This window comes from Parasteatoda tepidariorum, chromosome 6 (assembly GCF_982258835.1).
Source record: "Parasteatoda tepidariorum strain Cologne lab strain chromosome 6, Ptep-v5.0, whole genome shotgun sequence".
Classification (NCBI taxonomy): domain Eukaryota; kingdom Metazoa; phylum Arthropoda; class Arachnida; order Araneae; family Theridiidae; genus Parasteatoda; species Parasteatoda tepidariorum.
This window is the reverse complement of record NC_141760.1, coordinates 109,372-128,797: the sequence shown is the minus strand read 5'-3', so window position 1 is coordinate 128,797 and position 19,426 is coordinate 109,372. Positions and strand designations below refer to the sequence as shown.

The 19,426-nt window shown below is 28.1% G+C and overlaps 1 protein-coding gene across 5 annotated transcripts in view; it reads right to left on the bottom strand.

Annotated features, from left to right (window-relative positions):
• LOC107454758 (sister chromatid cohesion protein PDS5 homolog A) overlaps window positions 1-19,082 on the bottom strand; it is a 70,027-nt gene extending 50,945 nt beyond the window's left edge. For 4 of the 5 annotated variants that reach the window (XM_043040559.3, XM_087165269.1, XM_087165270.1 and 1 more), the window contains exons 1-8: window positions 18,858-19,082; window positions 12,769-12,899; window positions 10,878-11,075; window positions 10,381-10,467; window positions 10,195-10,295; window positions 7,957-8,083; window positions 7,799-7,879; window positions 125-259 (exon numbers count right to left, since the gene is read on the bottom strand). In XM_043040559.3, coding sequence (XP_042896493.2) covers window positions 125-259; window positions 7,799-7,879; window positions 7,957-8,083; window positions 10,195-10,295; window positions 10,381-10,467; window positions 10,878-11,075; window positions 12,769-12,864 — 825 coding nt within the window. In that variant the 5' untranslated portion in view covers window positions 12,865-12,899; window positions 18,858-19,082. Of the gene's footprint in view, window positions 1-124; window positions 260-7,798; window positions 7,880-7,956; window positions 8,084-10,194; window positions 10,296-10,380; window positions 10,468-10,877; window positions 11,076-12,768; window positions 12,900-18,857 lie in introns of those variants that run through there. The other variant, XM_087165272.1, reaches the window with a different exon arrangement.
• Between the last annotated feature and the right edge of the window lie 344 nt (window positions 19,083-19,426).

The following is a 19,426-nucleotide window of genomic DNA, read 5'->3' as shown; positions in this document are numbered from 1 at the left end:
TGAATAAATTTATTTTACATTAAGTTGTCTATGATTACATTTGAAAATGTTGTCAAAATTTACATAACTTGAAAATATGCTAAAAAATAGATTTAAAAATGAAATGAAGTTTAAATAGACTTACCATCAGTTTATTTTCTAAGTTATTTACCACCACAATAATTTCAGAGGGAATGATTAGATTCAGTTCATATATTAATTCATAAAGATGTTCAGAAATAACATCCTCTTGCTGACCACCCATTGCTTTAATAAATGTCTAAAAGAGGTAAAAAACAATTAATTAAAACAAAAAATTATTCCAGAAAATAATAGATTATGTTTAAATTTTGAGCCAATCAAATAATTCATGTTTAAATTTATGTTCATAATTATTCTGAACTGAAATAAAAGAATGGTTTTTAAGTAAAAACATATTCTTATTGTATATTTAATACAGTATATTAATACAGGATATTGTATATTTAATATATAGAAATATGAAGAATGGTTACAACAAAAATGTCCAGAACTAATATATGCCCATAAGTGAGAAAATCGGTCTTTTATTTTATTTTCATCAGTGAGCATTTTTTTAAATAGCTTTAAGTTGAAAGAATTTTCATGTTATTTCTGATTTTTCATAATTATTACCATTCTTATCAATCAGGGATGAGATTAGCCAAAAAGCAAAAAAGCTGAATTTCCACGATAGTAAATTTTACGCAAGCGCAACCCTTTAATAATAACAGTTTAAGGTAATAAATAATGTGTTGACATACAATTGTGTACTAATCTATCATTATATAAATGATTACATTGATACTTAACATTTTTTAGTGAAAATAAAAATTACCACCTGAAAAAATAAATCTGGAAATTATATTTTTCCCCAGTTCACATAAGAGACAATTATTACTTGAAAAACTACCTGGTTTAGCAAATTAAAACTACTGAGAATATACATTAATATTTCATTTTTTTAAATAAATACTGTAATGTGATTTATAGCAAATATATCAGTATTAATCAGTAATCTTTTTCCCCAAAAACAAATTAAATTAAATCTCTTTTTAAGTTATTGCTTTTGTTCGCTATATCTTTTATGTTTTCTACATTTAGTCGTTAGTCCATCTTCAAACATCTTGTGACAAATCCTATTTTTTCTTCTTTGCAAGCACAGAATGTAAGTTTTGAATATATTCCCTTCCAGTTTCTCTGATGTTGTAACACTTACATATACTAATAATCGTCCTTAGAAAAACAGTCACCTTATAGTAACTAATTTTTAAAAAATGTACTTCTTACAAGAATCGTGATAGTTGATCTTAAAATTGCGTGAATATGAATAACAATTATGGGTTTTGAAATCACATGAATATGAAACTAGATATATGATTTTGAAAATGAGAAAATACATACAGGGATATAGAATTTTTAAAACGTGTAAATACAAATCACGATTCATAATTTTTAGATCGCGTAAATACGAATCATGATGCGTAATTTTTAGATTGCATAAATAAGAATTATGATGCATAATTTTTAGAATGCGTGAATGAGAATCCCAATGCCTTATTTTAAAATCACGTATAAATACGAAAATCAATGTTTGATATTATAAACCGCATGAGCAAATCAAGACATTGAATTTTAAACTTGCGAGAATCGCTACATAGGTTTTTAAAAAGGTGTAAATACGAATCACAATATCGTATTCAAATATTAATTCAATTTTCAAATATTAATTCATTAAATAAATTTAATAATTTTAGTTTTATATGATTGTAAATTGTAATTATTTAATCAAAAATAACATATTTTAAAGATAACATCAGTGATAATTTCTAACTTATAGCTGTATATGAACAAAAAAATAGTCATCAGCATAATGATAAAAGTTTGGGTTGTCGTCAGCATAATATTAATAAGTTTGGGTTGTCATCAGCATAATATTAATAAGTCTGGGTTGTCATCAGCATAAAATTAATAAGTTTGGGTTGTCATCAGCATAAAATTATTTTCGGGTTGTCATCAGCATAATACTAAAAGTTTGGGTTGTCATCAGCATAAAATTAAGTTTGGGTTGTCATCAACATAATATTAATAAGTTTGGGCTGTCATCAGCATAAAATTAATAAGTTTGGGTTGTCATCAGCATAAAATTATTTTTGGGTTGTCATCAGCATAATACTAAAAGTTTGGGTTGTCATCAGCATAAAATTAAGTTTGGGCTGTCATCAGCATAAAAATTATTTTTGGGTTGTCATCAGCATAAAAATTATTTTTGGGTTGTCATCAGCATAATATTAAAAGTTTGGGTTGTCATCAGCATAAAATTAAGTTTGGGTTGTCATCAGCATAATATTAATAAGTTTGGGCTGTCATCAGCATAAAATTAATAAGTTTGGGTTGTCATCAGCATAAAATTATTTTTGGGTTGTCATCAGCATAATACTAAAAGTTTGGGTTGTCATCAGCATAAAATTAAGTTTGGGCTGTCATCAGCATAAAAAAGTTTTTTTGGGTTGTCATCAGCATAAAATTAATAAGTTTGGGTTGTCATCAGCATAATATTAATAAGTCTGGGTTGTCATCAGCATAAATTTTTTTTTGGTTGTCATCAGCATAATATTAAAAGTTTGGGTTCATAAGAGACAATTATTACTTGAAAAACTACCTGGTTTAGCAAATTAAAACTACTGAGAATATACATTAACTAGCTGCCCTTACTGTGGGAGCAACAATGGCCAATCTAATATGGTGTCCCTGAAAGAGTGGCCAACAAATCTGCCCTTCAGGTGCCTGTATGACCTATGTCATTATCCAGGTGGGCATTGGAAAAAAAAATATTTCCTTTTATTTATTGCTAAGAATGTTTTTATGCTATTTTTTACTCAATTTTCGAATAAATTTTTTTAAATTAAAAATAACGATTTTACTTTTTTTTTAAATTTAAAATATTAGCAAATTTTAATAATAATTATTTATTCTGTTTAATTTAAATACCTATGAAAGAAAAAGGATAAATTATAAAAATAGAGAAGTTAAGCTAAAGAAGTATGAAAATTGTGTTAAAACTCTCTATACTATTTGCATCAAATTTTATTTATTTTACTAGGAGGCTCCGCCCCCTGCTCGCCAACGCTCGCCAACCCCCGAGAATTGCTACGCAATCCTATGTGGTTCACGCTGTGAACCATGGCTCTCTGCGCTCGCTTGCCAATGAACACAATGTTCTAGCACAAAGACATAGTATATTATCATCAAAGACATAGTATTGTACTTATGTAGAAGAATTCTATCAATGTTCTTATTTGCTTTTAAAAAAGTATATTAGCTATTTAGATTGTACATGGTGAAAAAATCAAAACATTAGCTAAATAAGAAACATATTAGCAAAATAAATTATCTGAGATAATAACCCTCAAAAAGTCTTTCATTTTCAAGAACACAAAAATTTGTTTTATCACCAAATGAAATATTTTTTGGTGATCAGCATTATTGAAATCAATTTCTATATTAATTAACATTTGTGATAAAGTACATAGCATTTTAGAACAAAATAAGGATGTTTTACATACAATAAATTAAAATGCATGGCTGTTAGCATCACCTGAGAAATACCACGTGGAGGTCGCCATGCTGCATTTCTAATCGGGGAGTTTTGATTTTGTCAGTTCCCCTTGCCTACTGCCAATAGAACTTTCAATTAAATTTTTTTCTGCAAAGCTCTAAGAAATTAACACTAAGCATTTAGAATTTCTTTGAAAACACAATTACACAATTATAGATTTGGCATCTTGGAGCAATTACTGAAAGGCTGTCAAATGACTTAACTCTTGACAGGCCAACATAAAGTTGTCCATGACTAAAAACTTGACTACATCTTTAACAGTTATTATTGCACTTGATCTCTGCAATCTACGCCTTCCATAACATTCCTCAATACTTTCTTTCTATACAAAAATTGCTATTTTAGTTTGAAAAATTACATGACAATCAGCAACTGTTTAGATAATTGTTTCGTATTTGATAAGAATTTTGCATTTTATAACATAAATAACAGCAATTATAAATAAAATTTTGATGATGAGTTAACTCTTTTTCCCCCAAAATGTTTTTTTAATTAAATCCCTTTTTAAGTGATTGCTTTGTTTGCTGTATCTTTTATGTTTGTTATATTTAGTCGTTAGTCCATCTTCAAACATCTTGTGACAAATCCTTTCTTTTCTTCTTTGCAAGCACAGAATGTAAGTTTTGAATATATTCCCTTCCAGTTTCTCTGATGTTGTAACACTTACATATACGAATAATCGTCGTTAGAAAAACAGTCACCTTTATAGTAACTAATTTAAAAAAAATTTACTTCTTACAAGAATCGCGATAGTTGATCTTAAAATTGCGTGAATATAAATAACAATTATGGATTTTGAAATCACATGAATATGAAACTAGATATACGATTTTGAAAATGAGAAAATACAAACTGGGATATAGAATTTTTAAAACGCGTAAATACAAATCACGATTCATAATTTTTAGATTGCGTAAATACGAATCATGATGCGTAATTTTTAGATTGCATAAATACAGGGATGAGAGTAGTCAGAAAGTAAAAAAGAGGAAATCCAAGAAGAGGAAATTCAATATATATATATATATATAAATTGCACTTTTTTTGTCTAATTTTTGTTTAAACTTGTAATCCATGTGATTATAAATCCCGATATGAGGCTTTTAAATCACGTGCATATAAAACTCTACATCGAATTTAAAAAATGCGAAAATACAAATCATGATGCGTAATTTTTAGATCAAGATGCATAATTTTAAAATTGCGCGATATTACAACCGCAAAAACGAATCACGACATTGGATTTTAAGCTCGGGTAGCTACATAGGGTTTTAAAAGCTCGTAAATACAAATCGCGAAAGTGGTTTTTTAAATCTCGTAAATAAGAATCGCAATGTTCAATATTTAAATGGCCTGAATAAGAATCGCAACGTTCAACTTTTAAATCAGGTAAATACGAAAATCGATGTTTGATAATAAAATCGCGATTTTAAAAATGCAAAAATACAAAACACGATATTAGATTTTTAAATCTCGTAAATACGAGTCATAATGTACGATATTTAAAAAGCGTAAATAAGAATTGCAATGCGCAACTTTTAAATCAGGTAAATACGAAAATCGATGATTGATATTAAAATCGCGTGAATAAAAATCGAGATATTGCAGAGTCGGGACTTGGGATTTCTAAAAGGCTTGTTTGAATTGTTTATTGTTTACACAATAAATAAAAATTTACAAGATTAATTGAATGAGCAAATAAATATTTTCACCACAAATCCACCTCTATTTTCTTTCGCTTTTTTTTGTTTGCTTTCTCTCCAGAATACAAGAAGCAGCGACGTCTAAATTACGAAAATACGAGCTATCCTGCCGACGGATAAAAAATACGGAAAATCTTATTTTCTGTGCGTGAAATCGGAGAAAATAGCTAATAAAGTAAACATGCGGAAGGATTAGCAGCTAGGACGCAGTTTGAATTTTCTGTTTTTCTTTGAAAATCGTAAATAAATATAATAATTTGACTTCAACGACTGAATTTTTTTTTAAAAAACGGGATATTTATAAATAAAAAAATAAAAAAAACGAAACTTTTAGAGAATCTGAGTTTTTGATAAAAAGGCTGAAATTCGAGAGAAAAAAGCGAAAAAAAATCTCATCCCTGTATAATGGTCAACCAGTTTTATCCCAAGGAAATGATTTTTAGAGAAACTTCAGAGGGAGGAATGAGGACTTCAATAATTTCGCTCCGCGGAAAATTAAATTCCTCATAAAATATCTTAACTTTATTGCAAAATTATTGCAAAAAAAATTATTTAAATTTATTGCAAATTAATTAATTGCATATTAAATTATTTAAATTTATTGCATATTTAAATTTATTGCAAAAAAAAATTTCGGCGGAAATCAGCGGGAAAAATGGAAAAATCTGAGAAAAAGCGGAAATCCGCGAATCCGCGGAAGAATCTCATCCCTGATAAATAAGAATTATGATGCATAGCTTTTAGAACGCGTGAATGCGAATCTCAATGCCTTATTTTAAAATCACGTATAAATACGAAAAGCAATGTTTGATATTATAAACCGCATGAGCAAATCAACACATTGAATTTTAAACTTGCGTCAATACGAATCGCTACATAGGTTTTTAAAAAGACGTAAATACGAATCACAATATCGGATTTTTAAATCTCGTAAATAAATCGCAACACGCAAATATGAAAATATATGTTTGATATTAAAATCGTGTGAATAAGAATCGAGATATTAGCAGATTCCAGGCTTGGGACCTCTGAAAGGCTTGTCAGAAGCAGCGTCGTTTGAACTACGAAAATCGGATCCATCTGGAGGGCGGGAAAAAAATTCGGAAAATCTTATCTGCTGCGTGTAAAGGGGAGAAAATAGGTAAAATAAGTAAAAATGAGAAAGGATTGGTAGCTATGTAGTTTGAATTTTCTGTTCCTTTTTGAAAATTGGTGAATTTTCTGAAAAAGCAGAATACTAATTTAAAAAAATGAAATTTTTAGAAAATCTGAATTTTTGATAAAAAAGCTGAAATTTAAGAGATAAAAGTGAAAAAAGCGGAAATCCGCTAAAAAACGGAAAAATCTCATCCCTGATCAATAGATTCTGTAATTGTTTATTGTCACATTTAACTAGATTTTATAATATTTTAATGCTAGCTATTCTATGGTGGCAGAACACTATTTATCATAGAATAAATAATGCTTTAAGCAGAGATTCGATTAGATTTAGGAAACTATGGATCCTTACGATCCAAGACTTCCATATTTCTGGGTTCTTTAAGCCAAAAGCGAGTCCTTATTTAAAATATGACTTTTCATTCATCTATTAAAATATTCACGGGCCTTTTTATCCCTTTATTAATGTTCATATTTGTAATTATTCTACCTGTTAATAAACAAAATCCAAAATAAGGAGATGTTTTTTTTTTTTTCCAATGGCAGGCACTGAATTTGAATCTTTTGCCTATACTGTGCCAGAATTGTTGCTCATTTGGCGTTACCCAGTGGGCACCTGTGAACCAAAGTCACGGAGGCGAGCAACATTTCCCACGCCACACTGCCACAAACCCGTTTATAGGGTGGGCCACATTACACATCATGCGCACACACAACAGAGGACAGTACAAAGAGAGAGAGAAACATCCATGCCCAGAGCGGGATTCAAACCCGCAGCCTATGGCTTCGCAGTCAGGCACGCTAACCGCTCGGCCGGCAAATAAGGAGATGTATATTTGAACAATTAAGGCTTTTAATTAAGATTGATCAAAGAAAAGCAGCAGAAGAGAATTTAGCGAAGACTTTTTCAAGATTTAGAATACTAGTCCCAACTTATTTTTCAGGTCTTTACGCTTTTTGGCATATTTGACGTGTTATGGTACAAAAGCAGAATCACTATTGAACGTTAGGTGTGCTGGGAGTGTAATATGTATCTGATTTAGTATAAATGGACACAAATTCACATTTGCAAGTTTAAAATTTCAATGCTTTTTTTTTAATAGTTACAATTTATTTTTAATGTTAAAATATTATTAAATCATTGAACATCAGAAATAAAAATGCCAAATGATCATTAACTTGTTTCTTTTTTTAAAGATTGTTTTTCGGAACTGTACATAAATTAAGAGAATAGCAGACTCCTCTTAGAAAGATTTTTGTTGCAGATGTGCATTTTGAGAGTCAAGTACAAAAATCTAGGATATTCTTGCAATATACTTACAGTTTGTATATATGGTTCTAATACTGTTGCTGTCTGCTTGAGCAAATCTTGAGCCAAATTGTAAGTTCTTTCACAAGAAGACTGAAATTGTAACATAATCGTTACTTATAAATTAGAATAAATATCTTTACATAAAAATTTAAAGAAATAGTAATTACCTTATTTGGTTCAATAATTTGAGTTAAAATGAACTCTAAAAGCTGGTGTGGCACATTATCAGATTCTGCAATCAGAGGACATAACATGTTTAATGTCAAACGACTAACTTTTGGATTGTCAAGGACCCTGGAGAAAAAATATAACATTTTAGTACATAATGTTTCAAAGTTGTAAACTATTAAATTAAATCTAATATTTTATCATCATAATGAATTACTACTACACTCTACCATGTGTAATAGTCACAAAATTAAGAAATTGGTTGTTACAAAACATGGGAAATTGCCAGTCACACAAACAGGAAATTTGACAGTCACAAAAATAGGCAATTTTGAAGACAGAGAGAACACTATTCCTCATCATAATATTAATCTAATAAGATGAAAAAACTTGCTTTCCTAAGTGGAAAACAATGCAGATCAAAATGCACACTTGGAACATCATGGGGTTAAAAGTTATGCTTTTGAAACAAAAAATTTGATACAATGCATTTTTACTATTAATTCACAATAATTTATTTACCATTTTTTTCATCACTTAGCTATAATCTCTAGTTCGATTAAACAACTTTAGAGCATTTTCATCCACAAAAACTCTCTACTGTAAAAAATAGTTTAGGGGATTTTAGTAAAAATTCCTATTGCTTATTTTAATTACAAATATCATTCCATGCAGAAATACTTATTAAATTTGTTCTGAAAATTTTAATTTAGAGTTTACGTTTAAATTGTGCAGCTTTAGTGTTGATTTTAATTAAAATAAGTCAAGTAGAAACGAGGTCTTTAAAAATGGAAAACATTGCTTATAATTTAACAAAAAAATGGCCTCTCTTTATAACAATAGTTTCTGGTTAAAGGAAGTTGCAAATGTTTATACATGTGCAATGTTTAAACTCAAACTAAGATGAGATCAAATATGGTTGAAAATAACATCTAACATTATTAGAAATGTTGAAAATTAGACAGTAAAGGCAAACCTAAATAAATTTAAAATTGCCTTTAAAATTGCCTTTCATCCTTTAAAAGTTCCATTAGTTATTAAAATAATTGGACAGTAAATAGATTAGATAATTGGATACAATTATTATAAAGATTCAAAAACGTAAAAATTACGAGAGGTTGGAATTCAATCACTGATTGAAATGAGTCAGATTTTTGATGGAATTAAGGAAAATATATTATTTTTATTGGAAAAAAATTGATATTCAAATAACTAATATCTTTCTAAAGCTCCCCGAGTTCAGGAATAATAAACACCAATTGTTTGTAACATGCTACATTGAAAAAATCAGGAGGGAACACAAAAAAATTTATTCAATGAATTTGTAAATCTTAATTAACATAGTACAAATAGTAAGAGCTTTATTTAGTTGATATTGGTTATTAACAATGATTCACACTTGCTGACAAAAAGAACAGAATATGTCTCATAACACATGAATTTACAATGAACAAGTTCAATATTCTAATTCTACTACTATATCTCTGAGATGGTGGACTAATGTAATGCTCAGCTTCCATTCCAGAACACATTTATAGCAGTTGGGAAACTCCATAGTTGAATCAGACAGTTTTAGCTGTGAAAAAAATCATACTGGAAGTTGACTCAAAAATGTCATCAGCTTTCAAAATCAAAACAAGCTAAATTCCATAAAGACACAGCTCAATAACAAAAATTTTTGAGCCAGTTTCCACTTCATTAAATAGCCATACATACAGAACTTGGCACAGGATTATGTGACCTTTGCTATCTGCAACAGTAGTGGAAAAAACATGGAACATCAGGCTTTTAACTTCAGCCTAACCTGCATAATGTTAATGCCAACTCATAAATATAACAATTAAGTTTAATTAAAAATGAAAATATAAGTTAATTTTTTTTATCTTGACACACAACGTGACAGCTCTGCCTCTGACGAATCATTAAGAGATTATCGTAAGAGGTATAAAAACTCTGAAGTAAACAAATTCTAAGAAAGCAAAGTGGATAGATTGACTTTTTTATGCTTGTCGATTGACGAAACGCTATATTTTTTTTTATAAAGGGTTAAGATGTTTGCAGGTCTCATTTTTCGAACCCATCATATGATAATTTTTAAAAATCATAAGTTCAAAAACCATAATGTAATTTAAAAAAAAAAAGCATTTATGGCTAAGGCATACAAAACTATCACTTTAGGTTTCGTATTAATACATTTAAACAACACAGTATTTATGAAAATTTTATACAAAAGCAACCTTATAATGTTAAACATCTGTTTGAATAATGGAATCACAATCTCTTCAGGTTTCTGCATAGTATCATGGCACAAGTTGAATGTTTTCATAATTGTTAAATTCTGAAACAAATAATCAATTCAGTCATTTTTGAAATAAATGTCGTTTAAAGCTTTAATAAAATATTCAGAAATAATTTTAAATTACCTCAAGTAAGTAAAAAGAACCAGTGAAATTAGTACCACTTGCAGATGTTAAACCTTTCAACTGATCAATGAATAAATTAAATAGAGCCTGTAAATACATACAAATCAGAATGTGAAAAAAAGAACTATTAAAATGCAACATGAAAAACAAATATTTTCTAAAAAATTATGAATTACATAAAAGGAGATATTTTTACAGTTAAAACTAACTCAATTAGTTTTCTGAAGTACCACGTAACATTTATTATTCAGGTGTTTGCATATGAGTAAATACTTTCAAAATAATTAAAGTTTTTTAGTTATTTTAATACAGTTTTAGTAAAATATATTTTAATTTTCTGCTTTTAGTTATAACAACCATAAATTCTTTTTAAGTTTAATTTGAAAACTACTATTGTTTAAAAAAGTCAGAAATCATCAACAAAAGTTAGATAATTAAATGTCCTTTAAAATTATTAAAAAAAAATAGATACAGAATAAAGTCAAAATAATTTATACTTCAAGAATTTTTGGGTCACTATAAGGATTGACTGGAGCAAATATACGGAAAATATCTGCAATACAAAGAGCAGCGCCACGTCTGATGTCTTTACTGCGGTGGTCTAAGAAAAAGTCAGATGCCAGATGAAATGCCAAAGGTTGGTATTTTGAATTATCATCCTCTTGACTAATTGTTTGAAGCACCTTAACACACACCTAAAACAAAAGAAGAAATGAAATAAATACAAAAGCAAATATATATAAATAAGAAACAGTATTCTAATAGTCCAGTTCATATGACACATTCTATAACCTTTTCTGATTCACAGCCAAACTATATTATTTAATCTTTTTAATATTACTTATTGCTCACAACTGGTAATAAATACAAGAAAAAAATACAATACACGCTCTGCATGACACTGGAAAAATAAATAAAATTAAAAACATCCAATACAATTGTTATTATAATTTTTTTTAAGAAGTTGTCAATTTTTTAGATATGAATAGTTTAAACAAATAAAACTTTATTTAGTGCAAGAAAGTTGAAATTTTTTCACATTTATTTATTTTTTAAAGATATTATTTTTAAATTTATTATGTATAAAACCAAAATAAATAAAATAATTTTCATTTGATTTAAATGAAGATATTCTAAGTTTCCTAAAAAATGTAAAATTATATCTAAATTACAATCATTAGGTACTATTATCTTTCATTTCTTTAATGTTAACTGTTTTAGAATAGAATTAATTAAAAAAAAATTCTTTTAAATTTTTCTTATTTAGTTAATTTTTTGAATAGCAGTGTTTTCACTACAGCGCGAGAACGCGAGAATCTCGCATATTTTTTTCCTTTCTCGCATTAAAAAATGATTACCGAGAGAAATTCGCGCATTCTATAAATCAATTTCAAAATTCGCCATTTTCTTACTGGATCTTTCATTATTTTCAACATCTGTCCCATTATCTAGCTTCCCTATTTACCAGTATTGTTCAGAACCTTTTCGAACAACAGAACACAATCACAGAACCCCTTTCAGAACACATTTCTCTGCAACCACGCTTTCACCGTAGGTAAGGTTTCTTCATGTAAGACGTTCAAATTTTTTATGCACTTATGCAAGATGGACAAATACCTTGTAAAGGCAAAATCTTCTATGATGATGCATCAAAAATATTCAATGCTTTATAAAGTAGAAGACGTTAAAAATTTATTATAATTAAAGAAATGATTTTTTTTTTCAAGAGTTTTTGTGTTTTTTTAGAAATCTCACTTAACTTTTTGAAATCTCACCCTGTGTTTGAGAAAGGGTGAGAAATTCTCACCCATTTTTTTTCTATGATGAAAACACTGGAATAGAGAAGTATTTTTTTTTAATGATTTTTGATATTAACTTTGTTTTCAATATCTGGCACAATGAAACACATTTTCCTTTTTTTAAACAATAAAATTTAACAAAATAGCAGTATAATTAAGAATAACTTTTTACTCCAATTTTGTTACAACATGCTACATAATTTAAAATTTTATTTTCTAAAATACCTCATACTTAAAATGCTTATTATTTTTTTTATATTGTTCTGTTCAGAATATTAAAAAAAGTTTCATCAAATTAAATTTTAAATCATTATTTATCTATAGTCAAATATATAAAAGATGGAGTGATTTTATCAGCTTTTAAACATTTAATATTCAGGAAATTAAATCCAGATTAATAATCCACCCAAATAAATGTACATTATATTAGAAATATGCAAGCTGTTAAATGGAAAAAAATTAATTTAACAACATAAATTAAAATCATTGGAATTAATTTTATGTACTTAAACATAATACATATTTAAACTTAAATTATAAAACAGACATTCATCATATTTATTTTGTAAAACAATTTTAATGATATTACTTTCAGGCGCCGATACAGTTCATCAGTTGATATATCTTCTGTCAATTCCTTCACTCCTGGAGGGTACACCAATTTTTTCTCTTTTTGTTGTGCCATTGATTATATTAAAAAAAAAAAAAAAAAATCTATACCTGAAAATAATAAACATGTTTATTAGCAAGGAAAGCTACCCATTTCAGTCGGTTTAACTAGAATTACAGATATCAAATTTTATTGTTATTTTTCATCTGACATATTTTTATAATTAAACATAGCTAGATAATAAACTTAAAATTTATTAATGACAAAATTTATTCATAAACAATAAGGTGTATTAAAAAATATAAAAAAAACAATATGTGCAATCTCATCTTTTTTGTTTTGGAAGGGGCTTACTTTTATAATACTGTAGTGCAGGGTTGGCAGGTTTTTGACATGTGACAGTTTAAACCATGGTTTAAACCGTCACGTCAAAAACCTCACTGTCAAAAATGTCGAAAATGTCAAAAACCTATATTTATATGTGAAATTTAATTAATACATAAAATTTATATATTTTTTATAAAGGATAGTGTTTCTAAATATGTTCTAGAAAAAATTTATTTAAAATTTTGAAGAAACACTTATATTTTGAATAGTAACCAAAATCTTGTACTTTTGAAAGCGCACATCTTTCGTAATATTATGTATTCATTTTCATGTGTTATTGAAAATCTGCAGTGATATTATTAAGAAATTTATATATAATCAAATTTAGTGTATAGTATAGATTATACTAAAAATTAGACATTTTTAAAGATAAACATTAGCAGTTTTGTACATTAGACATCTTTTAAAGAAAAATCTTTTTAATATTCTTTTAAATCTTCTTAATAATCTTTTTAACATAAGACAATACAAATTTAAGTGCTTTCTGTTAAATACACAGAGTAGTTAGTGTCGATTTACAGTATATTCAGCCTATTCATTTAGTACTATGCTGAAAATTTAGTTTATCCAAATACTTGTGAATTTCATTTTGCTGAATACTATATAGTTTTGTTGAATATCTAAATATTCAGCTGTTGAATAATTACTTCTTGCTTTCAAGATATGCATTATTTGTATTCTTAATACAAGTGGGGGAAAAAAATTAAGAGGTAAAAATTGTTTTAAAATGATAAGTGTAATAATTATAAATAAATATAATAAACAATATGAATTATATTTATCATTATTCCCAAATATAACTACTTTTAAATTCAAATTAACATACAGGATAATAAAGATATTCGGTATAACATTAAAATTTTTTTTCATACACTTGTATCAAGTCTGTATTTATACAACATAACTTGTAAGTTCCTTATAAATATTAGTTATATGTTCCTTATATGTCAAAAATGCATAGTAATAAACTTTTAATTTTCTTAAGTATCAAAAAAAAAATTTTTTTTTTCAAAATATAAATATTTAAGAAAAATTTGTGCAAAATTTTTCTGCACATGCATTTGAATATAAATTTCTGAGATTTTAAATCTGTTATTTTACCTTAATTTTAATTAAAAAATATTTTAAAACCTGCTGATTACCTATAGTATAATTAAATTTTAATATAATGCATGGCAACTGTTGGTAGTGAAGTTTATATATTTTCTTGGCAAACTTTAGTTTTTGACATTTTTGACGGGTTTTTGACGGTTTAAACCAGTATTATACCCTTGTCATGTCAAAAACCACTTTTTGACGTCAAAAACCCAACCCTGCTGTAGTGTTGCTACAACTCACTACAATAACAGATGTTTTCAGTTTCTTTGAGGAAATATTTTGAGATATATTTTCAATGGCAGGGCGAGTTACAAAGAAACATGGAGAAAATAAATATAACAGGAAACAATAAGCAAAACATGTAAAGCACAGGTATGATCTGTTTCTCTGTCTTACTAGTACAGTGACAGCTCAGAATCCCCATGTAGAGGTGGTACAATTTTAAGTAATGTAGAAGCCATTGTGATAGAGGTATTCCCCAAACAGTCATGATCTGTCATCTCAGGTAATATTTATAATTTAAGTTGCCAATATAGGATTATCAAAATTTATTATGTTGAATCCATATTTCAACTGATTTTAGTAGAAAAATATGGAAAAAGAAAATAACCGAGAAATATTAGGTACAGCATACCAACAAACCAGTTCTCATCTAAATAAATGATTTTAAAACAAATAGCATTAAACATTACTGTAACTTTGAAAATTCAGCTTTCATTTGAAATCGACATGAACAAGAAATTACAATCATAAAATATTAAATTTTACAGTTTGTATTTGGCAGATTTTATATAATGACTAATATTCAAAAAAATTCTGAGATTAATTTTTTGTGAACATAAATTTTTTTAATAAACTTTGGTTGCCAGAACAAGACTGCAAAAATTTGATGATATTCATCATATCAAAATTATACTATAAATTGAATTACCAATAATGAAAAGACAATTAAATTTTTTAAAGATATAAAAAGGGAGAAATAACCAAGTTATCAGGGATGTGATTGACAAAAACACAAAAAAGAGGAAGTTTATAACTGTAGCATTAAACGTGCAAAAGAAAAAATGATATGAATTCAATAGCCAATCTGATAATGATTACATTATTATCTATTCAAATAAATATAAATAAATGGTAATTATGTTCTTAAATAAAATCTTGATTAAAATAATTTTTTTTCATAGTTTAGATAACTGAGTAATTATGCATAAGCACAATTTTATGTATCACATCATTTTAAAAAAACATTTCTTTAATGGTCAAAAGACCTTTATGGACTTTCTCATCAGTTCTTCGTTTTTTTGATGGTTTTTTATTAAAATGGCTGATCTGTAGACTGCGTTTTGCAGACTTTTGATCATCAGTGTTGATAGGACAAGAAAGTTCATTTCTCACACAATTATTGGAGGCCTTAGATTAAGAACCGCGATGTTGGATTTCAAAATCGCGTGAATAGGAATCGCGATGCTTGATTTTAAAATCGCATGAAAAAGTATCGTGATGCCGGATTTTAAAATCGCGTGAATAAGGCGATATCGGATTTTAAAATCGCGATGTTGGATTTTCAGATTGCGTGAATAAGAATCGCGACGTTCGATTTTAAAATAGGGTAGATAAGAATCGCGATGTAGGATTTTAAGAGTGCGTGAATAAGAATCGCAATGTTCGATTTTAAAATAGGGTGAATAAGAATTGCGATGTTGGATTTTAAAATCGCTTGAATAAGAATCGCGATGTTGGATTTTAAAATCGCGTGAATAAGAACCACAATGTTTGATTTTAAAATCGCGTGAATAAGAATTGCGATGTTCAATTTAAAAATAGCGTGAATAAGAATCACGATATTGAATTTTAAAATCACGTGAATAAGAATCTCGATATTGGATTTTAAAAGCACGAAAATACAAATTGCGGTATTGAATTTTTAAATCGCGTAAATAATAATCACGATGCATAATTTTCAGAGTCCGTGAATACTTATTGCAACGAGTAATGCTTAAACCGCATATAAATACGAAAATCGATGTTTGATATTACAACCGCGTGATAACGAATCGCAATATTGAAATTTAAAAATATATATGAATACGAATCGCGACATTGGATTTTAAACTAGCGGGAATATGAATCGCGATATTGGGTTTTTAAATTGCGTGAATGGGAATTGCGAGTAATGATTTTTAAATTGTGTAAAAATGAATCTCATTAAGTAACTTTTAAATCAGTTAAATACGAAAATTGATGGTTTACATAAAAATCATCTAAATAAGAATCACAATTTTAGCAGATTCTGGCCCAGTTCCTAATATTTAAAATTCAATAAATCAGCCAATCAAAAGAAATCAAATATCAGCGACCGAAACGAAACTGCTTAGGACTTTTTTTCTTTTTTCCAATCTATAGCCGTTGCCTTGACAACCGCGTACATGCCGAAATTCTACCCATTTTCTTCTGAAGATCATTTTCTCAGGAAGCTACTGCAGGGGGGGAGGGAGTTCGTCGCAAGTCCGACAATATCGTTCGTTCGACTCCCCAAAAGTTTTTGGAACATGGTCGGAAATTTTAAAAAGTCTTTCATCCCTGAAAAGATAAGAGAGTAGTGGAGTAGGAGACGGCATTGTTTTACCAAGGTCAACCACTTTTACCCCAGCCAGCAGATTGACATGTGAAGAAAGGTTTATTGGGGGCTTCAATACTTTCGCTCCGAGGAAGAAAAAAATTTTCAACAAAATATCATTTACTGCATAAAAATTTTTTCCACGCGGAAATTTATGAAAAAAGAGCGGAAGATATGGAAAAATCTGAAAAAAGCGGAAATCAGCGGATCCGCGGAAGAATCACATCCCTGAAGTTATGTCATACATACTAACTGATTCCTCATTCAAGTGGTTGAATAAAAATAAAATGGTGGCATACTAAGAAATGTTTGAATTTGTGTCAGCCCAAGTAACTAGTTTGTATACATATATAATGCTTTTATTAAAAAAAATCATTCTACTGGCATGAGATCGAAAAAAGAAAAGAAAATTGTGAGAAATTAAAAGAACATGTATGAAAAACAGTTAAAAATGACAATTTTATTTACAGTATTAGTTAAAATTAATATGCAAGCTATTTTAACTTTCAACAAGAGAATTAATAAATCCCTACCATATCAACCATCTTAGAAAGTCAGCATCAAAAATTTTTTTTTTAAAAATAAGATTATACTATTAAACAAAAGTAAAATTATTGATATAAATATGAAAGCCTTAAACAGGAAAATGGTGCATAATACAGAAGTTAAGAAAAAAGGTGTACTTTTTTTATTCCAATGCAAAGATATCGCTACACATAAATTCAACTGTTTTTTACTTTAGAGGTGACAGTTATTTTACCAAGAGATGACAGTTTTTGTTAAAATTAAAAAAATAAATATCTATAAATGAATTTACTTATGCAAGGGAAATGAAAAAATACCACCAAAATCTATTAGTGAATGGTCTTTAATCAAACATTTAAAAAGACAAAATGTGACCTTAATATTTATAAATCCATCCATTTTAAGTTTTGATTAGTTCATAAAAGGAGGGGAATCCTGAATTTGCGAAAATATCTCACGCCTCTGAACTATCAGTGATAGTTTACTTCATTGATACAATTATAACAGTAACTACGCTTACTTTTTTAAAACTTTACTATTCAATAATTTTTTTTTTAAAATTCTTTGATTTTTAACTTGGTTTGCTATTTTGAAAACCTGATGGTTGGAGTAAAAGTCAAGTAAAAAAAAAAAAACTTTTTTCCATCTGTCAATAATTTACTAAAATTTTTTTCAAACTTTATTTTATTTAATAAATAAATAAGTGCAGATATGCTTGATTCATAATAGCTGGGATGAGATTTTACTAATTTTTTTCCCTAAAGTAGAAATAACATTCTAACTTGGAAGGCAAAATTTTATTGCACTTTCATCCCAGTGAAAGAAGTTATTTCCACTATGTAATTAAACATTAACATGCATGAATGTTACCACACAATTTTATTTCACAGAAAAATAACTTACTAAAGTTTTCCAAGATGAAGGTTGGCTAAAAAACCATAAATACAACATTATAGATCTTACAGTGTTTATCTATCATATAGAAATCGATGACTTACAATCATGTGTATGCATAAGATAAGATGACTAATGTTCATTCAATTATTAATATAATATTAATAGTATAAGATTGCCACTTCATAAGTTTTTACACGATCTTAACATATAACCTAAGAATAAAATTTTTATTTTAAAGGTTAACTTGAAATAAACCAATTTAAAATTACACAATACGTTAACATATTAGATTTCATTTCACTAAAATTAAACCAATATGTTGTGATGGGTGATTCCTTACTTAATCGCTGAAGAAATCTGTATTACTTTAAATTTTCAGAGACAAAACAGTCGAGAATTACAATTATAATTGCAATAGATTTTATTATGAGGTATAAAAAACATTTTTTTAAAACAACTACGGAAGAAAGTATTTTATTGTCCATCTGTTGCTGAGTTAATTTTATTATTTTCAGAACAACTTATGTGCCTCAATCTTGCTTACCAGTGTATAAAAAGTTTAGCGATGATACACGAAATACGTTATAAACTGGTTAAATCAACAAGATAAAGGAAAATTTTGTAAATTTTTCATTTTATAAAGCATTTTAACAGTATTTTCAAAACTGTAAACATTTCGATTTCATACGCCAAGTATAGAAAGTGATGCCACTAAAAAAATAACGGCTTCAATTCTTGTTTTAAATTATACCGGCTCTTTACTTTTCGTAGGATTAACTATTTACATTTATTTGGCAATAAATACTTACAGTCACTCGAAAAAATAGCTGAGCACCGTGACCCTTGCAAAATAAAATTGGAAACGCAAAACGACACAATAAATAGTCTCAAGCCTCGGTTCTCACTGCTCTTTTGTCGTGACACCATGTTTGGAAACGTTCTCACTGCCCTCTCGTGAAGCAGTCCATTGTGTATGTGAAATGGTCCCCAGAAAGCCCTGTCCAATGCATTTTCAAGGGATCTGCACCCAAACGCCCAATGTTGGCGTTGTGTGTATTTTAAAAAAATGGGACGAGTCCCCAATTAGGGGGACTCGTCCCATTTTTTTTAAAA